We start from the raw sequence: 17464 nt of genomic DNA, 5'->3' as shown, positions 1-17464 counted from the left end.
CTCGCGGCTCCTCAGGCCTGCGGGAAGCTTCATTTTTCTATGCTATATCAACATGGACGAATGTTTGCGGACACTCTTTCTGGTCGTTGCAGTCGCTACACACACACACAGAGCTTGTCTAGGCTCTGTAACTAAGAAGAAGTGCTGCCCCTAGCATAGGACATGAACCCCACTGGCACCATGCTGTCTAATGCCTAACGGTGGCCCAGAGGGGTATAAAGCCCCCCACTGTTGAGCTGTGGAGCAGTGGGCGGTGTTCTTCGGAATGATGGCTCTCTGAGATGACCATGTAGTAGTAGGTAGTCCGGTAGTAGGTCCACACGATGCTACCCCCTTTCACCCGGTGTCCTTCCATCACCCACGACAGCTGGAGCCAAGGGTGGGTACTCCTACTTATTAGGCCGGTGGTCAAAAATAAGGACTTTTGTCTTTTTGAGTATCTTTAAACATCTGGACGTCAGATCTTAATGAGATCAGTAGATGTAATCTGACTGAAATCACACAACTGAAGAAATTAGTTTTCGCTAATTTTATTATTGATTTTAATGTAATTAATAAACATTTTATTAATCACTCCAACATTTATTACTACTTTAAAAAAATAGTGAAGATTTTATTGGAGCCTTTTTTAATTGAAACATCCGGGCATTTTTTATGGTATCGGCTGTTGCCGTTCCGGTCCACTTCCGGTCCGTTCTCCAGCCGCCACCAACAGACGAGACGCTCAGCCGCTGCAGGCGAACCTCTCATTTTTTGGAAAACTGCGCCAGACAGAGTTCAGCTGGGACATTATTTCAGTGAGTAAAACCAAACAGAGCTTAGTTTGAGCTCATAAATGTGGCGGCGTTACCAGTTAGCAGCCAAACAACCGCTAAAGCTGCCTTCTCATGCTAACTCTCCATTCCACCTTAAATAGCGCCGCGCTAACCGTGTGTACGTTTGAGCAGTAGCGCGTAACCGCGGCCTTATTTAAGGTGGAACGGAAAGTTCGGGGCTAGGGGAAATTGGCAAGAGTGGCGGCGTTGCCAGTTAGTTAGCAGCCAAACAGCAGCTAAAGCTGCCTTCTCATGCTAACTCTCCATTCCACCTTAAATAGCGCCGGAGTTACAGCGTGTACGTTTCAACTGCAGCCCTTAACTGCTGCCTTATTTAAGGTGGAACGGAAAGTTCGGGCCAGATGAAACTATAACGATAAGACCAGCGATGTTACCAGTTGGACCAAACAGCAGCTAAAGCTAACTAGCTGATAACTAGCTGTTAACTAGCTGTTAACCATCCCATCCCGTCTTTACTCTGGAATTCCACCTGGTCAGAACCTGGACTGTGCCGGAAATGCTGTTCTAGCAGCGAGAGAACCTTCCTTCCTGTCATTGGCTCTGAACCAGCCCCCTGAACGACCCCCAGTGAGCAGCCAAAGACCACAGTGGGCAGGAGAAACTCCCTCAGAGCTGGAGGAAGAAACCATGGGAGGAACCAAGACTCAGCGGCGACCCGACCCGACCCGTCCTCCTCTGATCAGAACTATTGATACGTTATTGATAGAAGTCCAAACCAAACCACCTGAACTGGTGTATATCATTTTCTTATGGATAACATCATAATCACGGTGCAGTATGACTTCATATAGTCCTGGCTGTGATGCTCAGGGTAATGAGAGTGATGATGGTTAATAGTGGTGATATTAATAGTAATTAATCAGAACCGGGGAGGAGGCAAGTGCTGACACACACACACACACACACACACACACATTAGAAAAGCCAGAAGAAGAGAGCCGTTCATATCCATAGTCATTTATTTTTTGTTTCCTTGTGTTTTTACACGTTCAGTTCATGTCATAGCATTGTTGAACCTTTTTTATTAATAATGCTGTTTATTTTTGCTCCTTAATATGACGTGGAGTCCAGCAGACCCCACTGGAACTAAGTACAACACGAACAAGCCTCGCACGATCTTTAAAAAATAAAGTAAAAAAAAAAGAGGAAAGAAAAAACCACAGACGCCCAGCCTCTTCCTCCTCATCATCCTCCTCTTCTTACTCCTCCTGCTCCCACTTTCAACCAAAAGTGCTCAACCGAAAGTGATTGAGGTGTAGAAAGACCAATTAGGGAGGGAGGGAGGAAGATGGGAACGTTGGGGGAGGAATGGGAATGTTAGTGGAGCAGAATTAGAAGAGCTAGAACTAAAACACCTGGGCTGGACGACGCGGCACGAGCATGATAATATTCGTACGTTAAAAAAAAAAAAGAGAAGAGGACCGTCTCTCGCTGAGCTTTAAAGGTACAGGTAGAAAAAAAGGAAATGTTCAGAGCCGCGAGTGGAAGTCTCTCCTGTCCTCGACCTCCGATCCTCGGAAAGCTAGACGAGAATAAAAAGAATAATAATAATAATAATAATAAAAAAATACAGTATGTAAGGTTATACGGATTAGATCCACAAGAACAGTATTAATAAGAACAGTAATGCGAAATGCAGTAAATGTCGATTTACGAGTCGATTTAAAAATCAAGTTTTGCGTTTTTGTTTTAAAAAGATATTAAATGTCTTATAGTAAATTCTTAAGAATATATTCCAACGTCCTCTCGACCACTTGCATCGTTTCACAATGAGTAAAAATGGCAAATTAAATATGTTGTTTCATATTTTTATATATATATATAGTTTTTTATATATATATGGGAAAAAAAGGGTCACCTGTTCAAAAGAATGGCCGTAAATGTGCCCACCGACTTCCACTGATTTCCCTTCCAGTAACGTCTTCCTTCATGGCTGGCCAATAGTAGTAAAAATAATAATAATAATAGTAATAATAATAATAGTAATAATAATAAACAATGGCAGCTTCGGAATGATTCCAGCCTTTACTGCAGCCAATCATAGGAAGAAGGAGCTTGCTAAAGGCTGTGCTAATGCGCTAAGCTAGCTTAGTCTCTCGCTGAGGCTAATCAGTGCCTTGACAAAAATGCTCTTCAGATAAAAGTCTTTTAAAAAAAATTATAATAATAATAATAATAATAATAACAAACATAAGAAAAAAACTCAACACTGTGGAAGGGAAAGGAAATGGTCGAAATATTAAAAAATATAGTCCGTTAAGTCTTCTTCATCTTCATCATCATCATCATCATCATCATCTCCTCTAAAACCTAGCCAAAGGAGGCCGGCCTCGCAATGACTGGCAGTAAACCATGAGCCTTGGAGAAACCATCCGCGCCCACAATGACACTTCCGTATATGCCACGTTTATATATAAAAGAGAAAGAGACCGCTTAGGTCCCGAAAACAGATGCCCTCGTAAGTCCTGCCTTTGCGGCGGCAGCAGCGTTGCCTTGCGCCGCAGCACGGGACAACCCTAAAGTCCTCAAGTCACAAAGTCCAAAGGAAGCCTTAGCCGTTAAAATAATGCTCGGAGTTCAAGTGTGGATATTTAAGACAACGAACAGTGGTGCGTGTTGGTGTGTGTAGAAGTGTGCGCGGAAACGTCGACTGCGTAAATGTGACCTCGCTCATGGAAACGTCTCTTTCCGACAACGTTAAAACACTGGAATACGGTTCCAAAATCCTGAAATCCCGGGACGTCTCCCCCCCCAATCACCCCACATTCAGACTCGTCCCAGAGCCGTACAGGTACAGTATGTGTCTTATGCAGACGCTGCATTGGGGGGGAGGGGGCTTCTGGTGAACAACAGCAAACCATTCCTCTCGTCTCGAGCGGCGAAACTCATCTGGTGGAGTCCAGCGAATCGCCTGCGTTCCTGGCCTCCTCACAGCTCATCTGCTCCTCCTCTGGCCCCGCCTCTTTCTCAGAACACTCCACCCCTCCTGCATCGCTGGGCGTGGGCCCGGAAGGTCCCGGCAAAGAAGCGATGTCGGGAATCCCCGTGCTTTCGGACGGCGCGGCTGTCTGCATGATCTTCTGGCGGACCTCGCGGATCTTGAGCTGCAAGCACACCTTCGTGGGGAAGATGTCGGCGTACCGCGCTTGGAAAGCAGCAGTGGCTTGGGCTGCAGAGAGGGAGAGACGGGTAGCCTGGTCAGTTTCAGCACTCTAAAAATCACAGGTGATGGCACTCAGTGTGGCACTTCACTGCTCGGGTCCCCAGACGTGTCTTTAAACAAGACTTGAACTCGGACTTAATAGTATTTTACTCAGAGTAGTCTTGGACTTATAGTATTTGAGCTTGAACTTGATGGTATTTTACTCAGACTAGTCTTGGACTTGATGGTATTTTACTCAGACTAGTCTTGGACAGTATTTGTACTCTGAACTGTCTTGGACGCGACAGTATTTGAACTCAGACTTGATAGAATTTAAACTATGACTTGTCAGACTCCACAGTACTTCACTTGGACTAGTCTCAGACAGCATTTGTTCTTTGGACTGTCTTGGACGCGACAGTATTTGAACTCAGACTTGTCTTAGACTCTGCAGTATTTTACTCTGGCAGGTCTTGGACTCAACAGTACTTGACTTGTACTTGCACTCAGACTTTTGTTATGGACTCAGTAGTATTTACACTCTGATTTGTCTTGGAGTTGTCTTCTACTGGACAAGTCTCAGACCCCGTTTACACCTGGTCACCTTATGACTAGTCTCTGGATGAGTTTCGGGTTTAGAAAACACCTTGGAGAGGCGGATGTGTTTACACTGCTATAGCAAGTGGTCTGATACTCGAGAGATGAAGTGATCGGGTGTGAGCGGGGTCTTGGACTTGACCGCATTTGTACTCTTGACGTGTCTTGGACCCTTTGTGTGTTTGCAGTACCGGAGGGGAAGAAGCCATGCTCCTGGAACAGCTGCATGACGAGAGCCCTCCTCTGATCCAGCGTCCTCCTCAGAGACGAGTATGGGACCTTATCAAACTCCAGCTCCCCCAAGATATCCTCTCCATCTGTACCTGAGCGAGAGAGAGTGAGTATAAGACATTGAGAGGGACACCCTGCATGAATTTATCTTTCTAGAAGGAGGTGAGGCTGAAGCCCTGAGGGATGTTACCTGGCCTGTCGAAGGTGAAGATGTCCCCCTCGCACTTAGCAGCACTTTTGGGTGTGTTTGGCTCTGAGCTGCAGCTGGACCTGCGGCGGCTTTTTCTCTTTGGAGAGATGGGGTCCTCTGTGGACGAGTCCAAATCTGCACACGGTGAAGACGAGGGAGATGTTTAGCTGAAACACTAAAACTCAGCTGGTTCAGTAAAATTAGACTGAGTGGGTTTAGTGGTAAATCTACAACCTTAAGAATGAATTCTGTGTGTGACTGGAACTCCGGTATGAATCTGCAGTGTGTCCAGTGATCATAATCCAGTGTGTGTAGTGCTGACCATCTGACAGTAATTATCACGGACTGATCACAATCCAGTATGAATCTGGTGTGTGTGTGTGTGTGTTTTTTACAAGCTAACCATAATTGTGGTGTGCGTTTAATCCAGTATGAATCTGCAGTGTGTAGTTTTTACACTCTTTGCCAGTAATAACTGTGGAGTGATTTTAATCCAGTATGAATCTGCTGTGTGTGTGTGTGTGTGTGTGTGTGTGTGTGTGTGTGTGTGTGTATAGTGTCTTTGACAGTAATAACTGGAGTAATTTCAATCCAGTATGAATTCATGGTAAGTTTACAATCTGACAATAATAACTGGAAAGCTTTCAATCTAGTATGAATCTGGTGTGTGTGTGTGTGTGTGTGTGTGTGTGTGTGGTGGTAACTGTGGAGGGATTTTAATCCAGTATGAATCTGCCTGATCCATTTCCACCGACCCCTAAAAAGCTGTATTAATGTGTTACACTTTCTGATTGATTGATTGATTGATTTTCTATCTGAATAATTTTTATTCAGTCTGTGTGTAGCTCGCTCGCTCGCTCTTGCCTCTCTCACCGGTGGAGTTCTTCCTCTTCCTTCTGTAGCTGCCCAGAATGGCCCGTGGGGAGGTGGCCAGGCTTTGAAGGGTAGGGGAGGGAAGCACTTCTTCTGGTCGAAACTCCGGCAGCTCAGCAAATCGCTCCTCAAAATACACCTCCGACAGGACCCTGCGGCGCAGCCAATCACAGCTCACTCTACGCCACCATCACCAAAAACCATCACAGACGAGCAATCAACACTGTTATTGGGGTTCCGTCGCATGAGGGGACACTTACTTGTCGACCGAGTCAAATGGGCGTTTGAGGGGCGGTGGACGTGCCTTGACCTTTTTGGGAGCCGGAGCATCTTTGTCTGGCTGAGGAGGGGGCGGGGCAGGATCGGACCCTGATGGGGGTATTGGAGACGAGGAAGCGGAATCCTTCCATTCAGCCTGGAAATAAATAAATAAGAGAAAATAATCTCATCTGCTGTCGCCTTGTTTTAGTGTGTGTGTGTGTGTGTGTGTGTGTGTGTGTGTGTGTGTGTGTGTGTGTGTGTGTTAGTGCTTTTTACAGTAATAAATGTAGACTGATTTTAGTCCAGTATGAATCTGCAGCGGTGGTACTCACCTCTTTAGCATTAGCCTCTTTACTGCGGCCACTTGTGGCTCCGGCCTCGCCCACACTGTGGGCATCAGCTTCGGAAGACCCCTCTTCGAGCGAGGGGGCTGCAGGGGACACCGTTTCTACAGCTTTATCCATCTCAAAAGAGAAACAGCTGCCAATCTCCTTCTCCTTCTCTCGCTCCCTCTCTTTCTCCTTGTCCCTTTCTTTCTCTCGGTCCTTCCCTCGCCCTCCTCCGTCGAAGCAGCCCACAGGGATGTTGGCTACGGTGGCCTTCACCTTCTGAGGAGGTCTGGTGGGCACTGGGGGCAGTTTAGAAATGCCTGGACCGCCACCTGTTGGAAGAAGCGCAAGGACACGGAGTCAGGGCTCAGTCAAAGAGCAAGACCTCAGCAGTGAAAACGCTGAAACCGAACGAAGGATGAATTCAGGCTCTTAGACGCCTACATCTATAACCCCACACTATCACTGCAGTCATGCTTCCCTCCGTTCACAGGACCTGTTCACAGGACACACAATGCAGTGCAGACGAAGTCTTTAACAGCTATTGTGGGGGAGGTGTAATCTAACCACCCTGGTGAGAGAGCAAGCCCCCCCCAAAAAAGGACGGGGATTCGAACCAGCGCTCCTCCGATCGAGAGCGCGGTGCCATAGTCTGGTGTGCCACCCAGCCACCACAGTTCTTCTTAAATCTGCCCTCTTAACCCTGTCCCCCGTCATTCTTGGTGCCCCTTGGAAAAAACAAAAAAACAAAACGAAGGACTGGGATTCGAACCGGCAATCTTTTGATTGTGGGTGCGGCGCCTTAGTCTGGTGTGCCACCCATCCACCTCCACCCCTCTTAAATCTGCTCTCTTAACCCTGATCCCCCTCATTCTTGGTGTCACTTATCCAGTCCAAAAAACAACTAAAAAAGACTGGGATTCGAACCGGCGATCCTCCGATCAAGAGCCTGGTGCCTTAGTCTGGTGTGCCACCCATCCACCTCCACCACCAGCCCTCTTAAATCTGCTCTCTTAACCCTGATCCCCCTCATTCTTGGTGTCACTTATCCAGTCCAAAAAACAACTAAAAAAGACTGGGATTCGAACCGGCGATCCTCCGATCAAGAGCCTGGTGCCTTAGTCTGGTGTGCCACCCATCCACCTCCACCACCAGCCCTCTTAAATCTGCTCTCTTAACCCTGTCCCCCGTCATTCTTGGTGCCCCTTAAAAAAAAACAAAGAAGGACTGGGATTCGAACCGGCAATCTTTTGATCGTGGGTGCGGCGCCTTAGTCTGGTGTGCCACCCATCCACCTCCACCTCCAACCCTCTTAAATCTGTCCTTTTAACCCTGTCCCCCGTCATTCTTGGTGCCACTTATCCACTCCAAAAAACAACTAAAAAAGACTGGGATTCGAACCGGCGATCCTCCAATCAAGAGCCTGGTGCCTTAGTCTGGTGTGCCACCCATCCACCTCCACCACCAGCCCTCTTAAATCTGCTCTCTTAAATCTGCTCTCTTAACCCTGTCATTCTTGGTGCCCCTTAAAAAAAAAACAAAGAAGGACTGGGATTCGAACCGGCAATCTTTTGATCGTGGGTGTGGTGCCTTAGTCCGGTGTGCCACCCATCCACCTCCACCTCTTAAATCTGTCCTTTTAACCCTGTCCTCCGTCATTCTTGGTGCCACTTATCCAGTCCAAAAAACAACTAAAAAAGACTGGGATTCAAACCGGCGATCCTCCGGTCAAGAGCCTGGTGCCTTAGTGCGGTGTGCCACCCATCCACCAGCCCTCTTAAATCTGCTCTCTTAACCCTGTCATTCTTGGTGCCCCTTAAAAAAAAACAAAGAAGGACTGGGATTTGAACCGGCAATCTTTTGATCGTGGGTGTGGCACCTTAGTCCAGTGTGCCACTCATCCACCTCCACCACCATCCTTCTTAAATCTGTCCTTTTAACCCTGTTCCCAGTCATTCTTGGTGGCACTTATCCAGTCCAAAAAACAACTAAAAAAGACTGGGATTCAAACCGGCGATCCTCCGATTGTGAGCCCGGCGTGCCACCCATCCACCTCCACCCCTCTTAAATCTGTCCTCTTAACCCTGTCCTCCGTCATTCTTGGTGCCCCTAACCAGCCCCAAAAAACTAAAAAGACTGGGATTTGAACCAGCAATCTTTTGCTCGTGGGTGCGGTGCCTTAGTCCGCCTTAGGTTTGCCCTGAGGCTAATGTAACTGACTGGTTGGCATTTTGGACTAGTGCCACTTTTGTTAAGATATGAACAAAGCAGATTAAATAAACTGATAAACAGCAAATTACTGAACAATTTTGAGAGACAACATGTACAATTATTGTCTTTAACTGTTACGGGATGAGCCAGTTAGCCTTTTAGCTAATGCTATCTGCTGACCAGGTCTGACCAGTCCGTACTAATGATTAAAATACTAATGATTAAATGATTTAACTCTGTTGATTAAAAAAAGGGCAGCGCTGTAGTGTGATATAGCGTGATATAGCATTAGCTAGTTCCTCTGGTTACCTATCCTGTCTGGCCCTTCCTTGGTTAGCAAATTACTTGGTTACCATGGAAACCAAATGACTGACCCTACAAATCAGACTTAGCACTGAGAAGCGAACGCAGTGTGAACAGAGCCTCGGTCCACTCTTTCTAGCACGACTGTGACGGAGAAATGCGTGCAGTGACCTTTCGGTGTATCGCTGTACCTGCATGTGAGGGCTGGGCTGGGCTGCCTGGCTGCAGAGGCAGCGACATGCCAGATGGGGGAGCTGTTGAGCTGCTGCTGCTGCTGCTGCTGCTTTTCCCAGCCGCCTGTGCCAGTCTGTCTGCCTGGGACAACACGTGCCCCTCTGCCGCTCTCTCCTGATGTGACTGGCGCTCCGAGTGCGCCAGCCCGTGACCCTGCCTGTCCGAGGGCACCAGGGTCGTTGAGGTCACAGAGGTGGCTGAAGTGTGTTTGGGGAGGATGTGCGGAGACAGGCTGGAGGGGCTGGAGACCGTATACACGACACCAGATGGCACCGTCGCCCCGGACACCACCCCAGTGGCCAGGGTGACGGGGGTGGGGGGGTATATGGCGGTGATGGCTGGGGCAGGGATGGAGGGGTGAGAGTTGGGCGACTGTGCTGGAGCTAACAGAGGAGACTGACCTGATGGAGCCGCAAACAGAGTCATTCAGTCAGCGACAAAGTGATGAGGTCAGGGAGGCCAGTTAACCCTTTAAACCCTAAAGGTCCACTGATAGGTCCATATTTTAAAACTCCGCCCTCAAATAACGCAAGTTACATATTAATTTCATAGCAGTAACTGAATCACTTATAGAAGAATCATTTATTTTGATACTGAGTTGATACAGAATCACTTATAGTAGACAGTCATTTATGATAATATTGAATCATTTATAGCAGACACAGCTTCTTCTATAATACATAAACAATTTTAGTTACTGAATCATTTATAATAGACAGTGAATCATTTATAGTTACTGAACCGTTTATCAGCCATCTACATTTATAGTAGTTACTGAATCATTTACAGTTGATACTGAGTCCTTAATTATTAATGATAAGATAATGAATCATTTACTGCAGTTACGTTGCCATTTACAGCACTTACAGAAGCATTTATAACAGATTCAGAATCATTCATGATAGATACAGAATCATTTATAATCGATAATGAATCATCTTAGTGGATCCAGACTCATTATTAGTAGGTACTGAATCTTTTATAAAATGTACTGAATCTTTTATAGCATTTATTGAATCACTTATAATCACTTAATCACAATAGATACAGAATCATTTATAATAAATAAGTGATCAAATGTAGTCGATCATCCAAGACTTGAGCTCGGCGTCTGAAATTCGCTTAATTAATTTTAGCGCTGGAGCTACGAGGCTACTGCAGATCCCATGTAATGCTAAATTATCCCCCAGCAATCATGAATGGACTGGCTAATGTGGTTCCTGAACGCTGTGAGCTTGTGTTTATTTATAAGGCTCTCTCCTGCCGTATGCCATCCTATATCGCATCTGTGCTCACTGCAAATAATGGAAATTGGCGCGGCAACCGTTAGCCGTCAGATCCATAGATTTTCTTAGCTCTAGTGTAGCTTTCCAGCAAATCTCAGAAAACGTCTCATATTGGGGTTAGGTTTAATTCACGTGACGTGACGTCAGCGAGGACAGGGGGCCCAGCGTAAAAACAGTAACCCGCCCTCAGCGAGCTCTTGCACTTAATTCTGCACACTACAGTATTGCCCTGCTTCTAACACAACTGGTCCAACTAATGTGTACCATCGCCAGTCCTGCTAACACTGCTGAGACATCAGCCTCAATCCCTACTCCTACTCAGACTGTGAGAAGAGTTGTGTCCTAGGCTTGCTGCGGCCCACGGCGTTGCTTGAGCTTGCTGGCCAAGCAAGGTGACCACAAAAGCAGTGTGAGAGGAGGTGGCAGCGTGGAAAGTGGGCCGTGCTAGTACTCCAGCTGTTAATGTGGTCATTAACAATCTTTAACTGAGCTGTTTTAAATCAGGGAACGCACTAAACAGGGCAGGGCGGTAACTTGAACTTTAATATTTAATAATTTGAACTTTACGACTCATCTTTTCTGTAAAATACCCCGCCCATGGTTAACTCCTACAGAAAGCACATCAGCACGTCCATTTATGATACACACTATCTGTGGCGGGTCGGAAACGTGTGATGTGTGAGGTTTGGAGGTTTTGGTGCTAACTGGTGGGATATGAGCTTCATTACTTGTAAGCTACGGAAGCCTCCAGTACAAATCTAAATAATCTATAAAAAACTTCAGACACCAGACAGGTCCCGGCTGATCGATTAAGCTGGATGTAAATCTGATCACTGCTTCAGAAAGGGAGAGCAGCACCGACCTGCAATAAGCGGCTGCACCAGAGCCTGACCCGGATGGGCGATAGCTGTGAAGGTCGCCAAGGGAGATGGCACATATGCTGACCCAGGCGTGGGAGGAGCTGCTTGAGAGGTGGAGCCCGTCGTGGTGGATACTAGTGGGATAGGGGAGGGGCCTCCCGGAGTGGACTGAACGTAAGTGATTCTGAGAGAGAGAGAGAGAGAGAGATTGCAGCCGGACCAGTCTGTAGTACTTGTGCACTGTGTAGGAGTGTAGGAGTACTGAGCGTGAGAGTGGAGTGTTGGAGGAGTACAGTGTGTGTCTTAAAATGTGTGGTGTGTGCGTTTACAGTCCGGAAGTGTGTGTGTGTGTGTGTGTGTGTGTGTGTGTGTTTGTACCTCGTGGGTGGGGGAGGCAGCAGCACAGCTTGTGAGGGGGTAGAGCCTGGGGCAACCACTGTGGCTGTTGCCATGGTTACAGAGAATGGACTCCCAGCTGAAGGAAGTTGGGACTGGACAACGGGCATGGGAGCTATCTGGATGATCTACGAGAGATAGAGGATAGAAGAGGAGAGGGAAGAGTAGGAAAGGAAAAGAGACCAGGAGAGGAGAAAGAGAGAGGAAGAGAGGAGAGGAGAAGAAAAGAGATTAGAGGAGATTAGAAAAGAAGAGAGGAGATGAGAAGAGAAGAGAGGAGAGGAGATGAGAAGAGAGGAGAGGAGATGAGAAGAGATGAGAGGAGAAGAAAGGAGATTAGAGGAGTAGAGAAGAGATGAGAGGAGAAGAAAGGAGATTAGAGGAGTAGAGAAGAGATGAGAAGAGAGGAGAGGAGATGAGAAGAGAGGAGAAGAGAAGAGAGGAGAAGAGATGAGAAGAGAGGAGAAGAGAGGAGATGAGATGAGATGAGAGGAGAAGAAAAGAGATTAGAGGAGTAGAGAAGAGATAAGAGGAGATTAGAAAAGAAGAGAAGAGAGGAGATGAGAAGAGAGGAGAAGAGATGAGAAGAGAGAAGAAGAGATGAGAGGAGAAGAAAGGAGATTAGAGGAGTAGAGAAGAGATAAGAGGAGATTAGAAAAGAAGAGAAGAGAAGAGAAGAGAGGAGAAGAGATGAGAGGAGAAGAGAGGAGAAGAAAGGAGATTAGAGAAGTAGAGAAGAGATGAGAAGAGAGGAGAAGAGAAGAGAGGAGAAGAGATGAGAAGAGAGGAGATGATGAGAAGAGAAGAGAGGAGAAGAAAGGAGATTAGAGGAGAAGAGGTGAGAAGAGAAAAGAATAGAAGAGAGGAGAAGAGTGGAGATGAGAGGACAGCAGAGTAGAGTAGATAAGAGGAGGCAGGAGAAGAGAAGGTGAGAAGCGAGAACAGCAGAGTGTTCATCATCTACTGCATAAATGAACCAACCACTTCGCTCTTATACCGTCTCTCACCTTGTTTCCTGATGGAGCGCCGTTCTGGACAGGAAGAGGAGGGGCCACCAGGGGAAACTGCTGAGAAGGGGCAGGAGCAGTCCTCACTGTTGCCATGGGAACCAGCATCTTGCCCTGTAAGACTGGGGACTGCGTTTGCACTGCAGAGAGAGAGAGAGAGAGAGAGAGAGAGAGAGAGAGAGGGAAAAAAACACCATGTGATATAAATAACAGGGTCTTCAACACTGCACCTTACCTGCCTCTCACCGCAGGAATCACACACACACACACACACACACACACACACACACACACAGGCTTTACACTGCAGATCCTGAGCTTCACACACACCAGAAGTTTCACGTGTATAAAAGCTGTGTTCTGTTCACGTAAGGCTAAACTCGCCATTATTAACTAATCAGCTAAATTATTAACTCAGCATTTTTATTAATTAGTGTTGGATTAATCATAATTAGCTACAATTCCAAAATGACTAGCGATTAATCACATGAGCAAAGGGATTAATCACAGTAAACTACATAGGTAAAGTGCAATTAACAGTGATTAATCGCAAGTGCCGTTGCAGTTAATTGCAATTAACTACAAAAGAAAAAAAATGATTAAATACACAAGCAAAAAGATTAATCACAATAAACTATGCAGACTAATGTGACTAATTGCCTTGTGTATAGTACACAAAATATTAGTCATACTTAACTAAACTGGCGAAGGGATTAATCACAGTAAACTACAAGGGCATTGTGCAGTTAACAATGATTAACTACACTGGCAAACACGATTAATTGTGATTATTCACAGTTAACCATGTAAATTAATGCACTTAATCACCATATGTGTAGTGTCATAGTTAACTACAAAAGCAATAGGATGAATCACAGTAAACTACAAGGGCAAAGTGTAGTTAACAGTGGTTAACTACAGGGACAAACTCGATTAATTGCGATTAAACAGGATTAACTACACAAACTAATGCGACTAATTGCCAGAACCGTACTCCACAAAATATTATTCGTAGTTAACTACAAAAGCAATAGGATGAATCACAGTAAACTACAAGGGCAAAGTGCATTTAACGGTAACACTGGCAAACATGATCAGTTGCGATTAATTGTGATTAACTATGCAGACTAAGTTGACTAATTGCCATGTGTTTAGCACACACAATATCTTAGTCGTAGTTAACTACAGGCTTTTCAAGGCATTAATCACTGTAAACTACAAGGGCAAGACACAGTTAACAGTGATTAACTACACTGGCGAATGCGATTAATCACAATTAATCATGATTAACTACACAAACTAATGCAACATAAGTGTACTACACAAAATATTATTCGCAGTTAGCTACATGAGCAAAGTGATTAATCACACTGAACAACATGGGCATAGTGCAATTAATATTGATAACACGATTAATCACGATTAATTATGCAAACTAATGTGTTTCAATGTGTGAAATGCTGTGAGACGAACTGACCAATAGAAATAGTTCAAAATCACCTGGAACTAAACTGTGATCATCAACTAAACGTTTCTCCTCACCTCTCGCTGCGGGGCTGACCACGCCCACTGCCGAGGTGGAGGCATATCCCGACTGCTTTCCATTGGCCAGCGTGGGCGGAGCTGTGGGCAGGGTGAAGACACTGGTTGGCTGGCTGGGCTGCTGAGGGGAGGGGCTTTTAGGGTTGTTGGCAGAAAGAGTGGGGAGGATGTACTGGACTTGCGTGATGGGTTTTTGGCCCGCGGGGGGCGCAAGCGAGGCGGTGGGCAGAATGTGTGGCTGCAGCAGAGGTACAGGCACAGGGCCGTTGCTCTGAGCAGGCGTGGCAGGGGAAGCAGGGTTATGAGGAGGAGGGGGCGTGATCAGCTGAACAGCAGGCGGAGCCTGGAAGGGACCGCCCAAAACGAGATTAGTCACCAGCCCCCCTTGACTAGCCCCACCTGTGCTCACGGGACTGGGCGAAGACGAGGTATAGTACCCACCCCCGCCTGCGGACCCGCCTCCAGCCGCTCCAGAGCCAATCAGAAGCTGCGTCTGAGGGGCGGCGACTTTCCTATCGTGAGGCGACTTGCTGGCGATCGGCACCGGCGTGCTGACGACAGGGCGGACGACGTTGGTGACCACAGTGGACGCCACCCTCACCGCCCCAAGACCCAACATTGAAGACACACCAGCGCCACCACCGCCACCGCCCCCGGAACCGACCAGTATAGACTGGCCAGAGGAAGACAGGGGGATAGAGGAGTGAGATGCCCCTCCTTCAGCATCCTTGCGCTCGCCTTCTCCTCCATCCACGCCTCGTTTCCTCTTGGAGACAGAGTCAGAGAAGTGTCTGGACGAGGGGTAGGAGGAGAGAGACACGCTGCGGCCATGTCCCGGGCCTGACGAGGACGAGCAAATCACCGGAGCAAAGACTCTCTGCCGGAGCCAGAGGAAGCAGAGGAGCGGGAGAACAGAGGACAAACACAATACGACATAATTAGAACAGACATCAGCCTCCTCCTTTAATCTTATTATAGCTTAGAGCTGATATTAGATATTATGGAATATTGGGAAAAGTGCTCATATTTTGCAAAGGGTCAGTCTTTGGCTCTCCTTCACCTGCATTCTTTTTGCACAATCATTCTGATCGATGGTTAAAATGTAATAATTAATATTTAATTATTAACAATGATTTAGAGAGTGAAAATAGTTTGGTTTACAACCAAACAAGGAACCGCTGGACAACAGGATAACGATACTGTGTGAATATAGTTCTAATAAAATCTCAAATTTCAGCATGAATTCAATCCCATTCTTTAAGAAACAAGCCATGAATCATCTCTTCATAATTTTTAGGAAACAAATCAAGACTCATGAATCACCAAGCATCATGGAATGTCAAATTTCAGCATGATTTGACTCAACTTGATTCTTTAGAAAATGAATCATTAATCATAAATCACCAAGCATCAAATCAGCATTACTTGAATCAATAATTATGAATCACACAGCCTTATAAAATCTCAAATTTCAGCATGATTTGATTCAGTTTGACTCTTTAGGGAGTGAATCATGAATCATAAATCACCAAGAATCAAATCAGCATTACTTGATTCAATTTGATTCTTTACAAAATGAATCAATAATCATAAATCACCAAAAATCAAATCAGCATTACTTGATTCAATTTGATTCTTCAGAAAATGAATCATGAATCATAAATCACCAAGCATCAAATCAGCATTACTTGATTCAATTTGATTCTTTACAAAATGAATCAATAATCATAAATCACCAAAAATCAAATCAGCATTACTTGATTCAATTTGATTCTTCAGAAAATGAATCATGAATCATAAATCACCAAGAATCAAATCAGCATTACTTGATTCAATTTGATTCTTCAGAAAATGAATCATAAATCACCAAGAATCAAATCAACATTACTTGATTCAATTTGATTCTTTATAAAATGAATCAATGATCATAAATCACCAAGCATCAAATTAGCATTACTTGATTCAATTTGATTCTTTATAAAATGAATCAATACTCATAAATCACCAAGCATCAAATCAGCATTACTTGATTCAATTTGATTCTTTATAAAATGAATCGTGAATCATAAATCACCAAGAATCAAATTAACATTACTTGATTCAATTTGATTCTTTATAAAATTAATCATGAATCATAAATCACCAAGAATCAAATCAACATTACTTGGTTCAATTTGTTTCTTTATAAAATGAATCAATAATCATAAATCACCAAGCATCAAATCAGCATTACTTGATTCACTTGATTCCTTAGGGAATTAATCAGCAAGAGTCGATTTAATTCCACTTTCTTGGTACGATTCAGAATGACTTCAATAATGATGGTAAATATTTAAACATAACTTTGCACAGTGAGTGGAATTTAAAAAATAATAACTATTTTAATATTTTCTGGACTTTTATATTTGATTCCATCTCAAGAGTTTTATATACATTAAAATATTTTTTTATAAATGATCAATTATTATAAATAAAACTGGAACAAAATCGTACATAGTTTTTATAATGATCCGATTGTGAGATCGCTGCTCATCCCTAATTCTTGTAATTGATTACAACCAACTGGAACTTTCTTAAGCTGAAGCACTGATCTGAATTATTCAGGGCGTGAATCAGGGATCATGAAAGCACAGTATGTATCTGCAAGCTCGCCCAGAGTGAAGAGCCGGAGCGAGTGAGGGATGCTACCTTGCGTTCTCCTTCATCCCCGGATCCGTTTTCACTGTCGCTGTCCGTCACTTTCTCCTTACACTTCAGGTCTATGGAGCTGCCTGGGTAGGGGTCCTCTGTGTTTCACAGGGAGACAGAACGTCATGGAGTTATTGATCGAGCTGAAACGCCGGACTGGAGCCACGCCTTCTCACACTGCAGGTGCCGATCTTACACGGCGACGTGTCCTACAGCTAACCTTTCAGTCTGATAGCTCTACCGCCGTCGCCCTTCCTCAGAAGTCAGTCGAGCCAGAACAACAACAACAACTGAAAGTCCTGAGCTCTAAATGTCAAACGAGCAGCAGGTCTGCGAGGTGCTATCCACTCCGGCTCTGAGAAACAACCATATCCTGTTTTTTTAAAGCAGATGAAAGGAACGCAAAGCCACTCAGCAGAAAACAGAGCAGATCTGAGAGCTGACTAATGCCAGCACAGCAGTGGTGCCAGATGATGAA

The 17464-nt window shown here is 45.2% G+C and overlaps 1 protein-coding gene and 1 long non-coding RNA gene across 4 annotated transcripts in view; one reads left to right on the top strand and one right to left on the bottom strand.

The window, feature by feature from the left end:
* Positions 1-710: 710 nt before the first annotated feature.
* LOC140556515 (uncharacterized) lies at positions 711-6279 on the top strand. The gene is made up of 3 exons (XR_011979738.1): positions 711-797; positions 4764-4912; positions 5899-6279. It is a non-coding gene; the product is annotated as an uncharacterized lncRNA (long non-coding RNA).
* Positions 1778-17464, bottom strand: part of cicb (capicua transcriptional repressor b) — a 59031-nt gene continuing 43344 nt past the window's right edge. The window contains exons 10-22 of one of the 3 annotated variants that reach the window (XR_011979737.1): positions 16987-17084; positions 14299-15175; positions 12757-12896; positions 11732-11877; positions 11356-11537; positions 9165-9608; positions 6463-6791; positions 6130-6284; positions 5861-6021; positions 4997-5131; positions 4767-4898; positions 2695-4005; positions 1778-2358 (exon numbers count right to left, since the gene is read on the bottom strand). Coding sequence is in view for 2 of the 3 variants with exons in the window: in XM_072680520.1 (XP_072536621.1) it covers positions 3722-4005; positions 4767-4898; positions 4997-5131; positions 5861-6021; positions 6130-6284; positions 6463-6791; positions 9165-9608; positions 11356-11537; positions 11732-11877; positions 12757-12896; positions 14299-15175; positions 16987-17084 (3083 nt within the window). In the remaining variant the exon portion in view is untranslated. Of the gene's footprint in view, positions 4006-4766; positions 4899-4996; positions 5132-5860; positions 6022-6129; positions 6285-6462; positions 6792-9164; positions 9609-11355; positions 11538-11731; positions 11878-12756; positions 12897-14298; positions 15176-16986; positions 17085-17464 lie in introns of all 3 variants that reach the window. The other 2 variants (XM_072680520.1, XM_072680521.1) reach the window with 2 other exon arrangements.

This window comes from Salminus brasiliensis, chromosome 5, assembly GCF_030463535.1.
Source record: "Salminus brasiliensis chromosome 5, fSalBra1.hap2, whole genome shotgun sequence".
NCBI classification, from domain to species: Eukaryota; Metazoa; Chordata; class Actinopteri; order Characiformes; family Bryconidae; genus Salminus; species Salminus brasiliensis.
The sequence above is the reverse complement of the archived record's forward strand: the minus strand, read 5'-3'. Positions and strand labels throughout refer to the sequence as shown.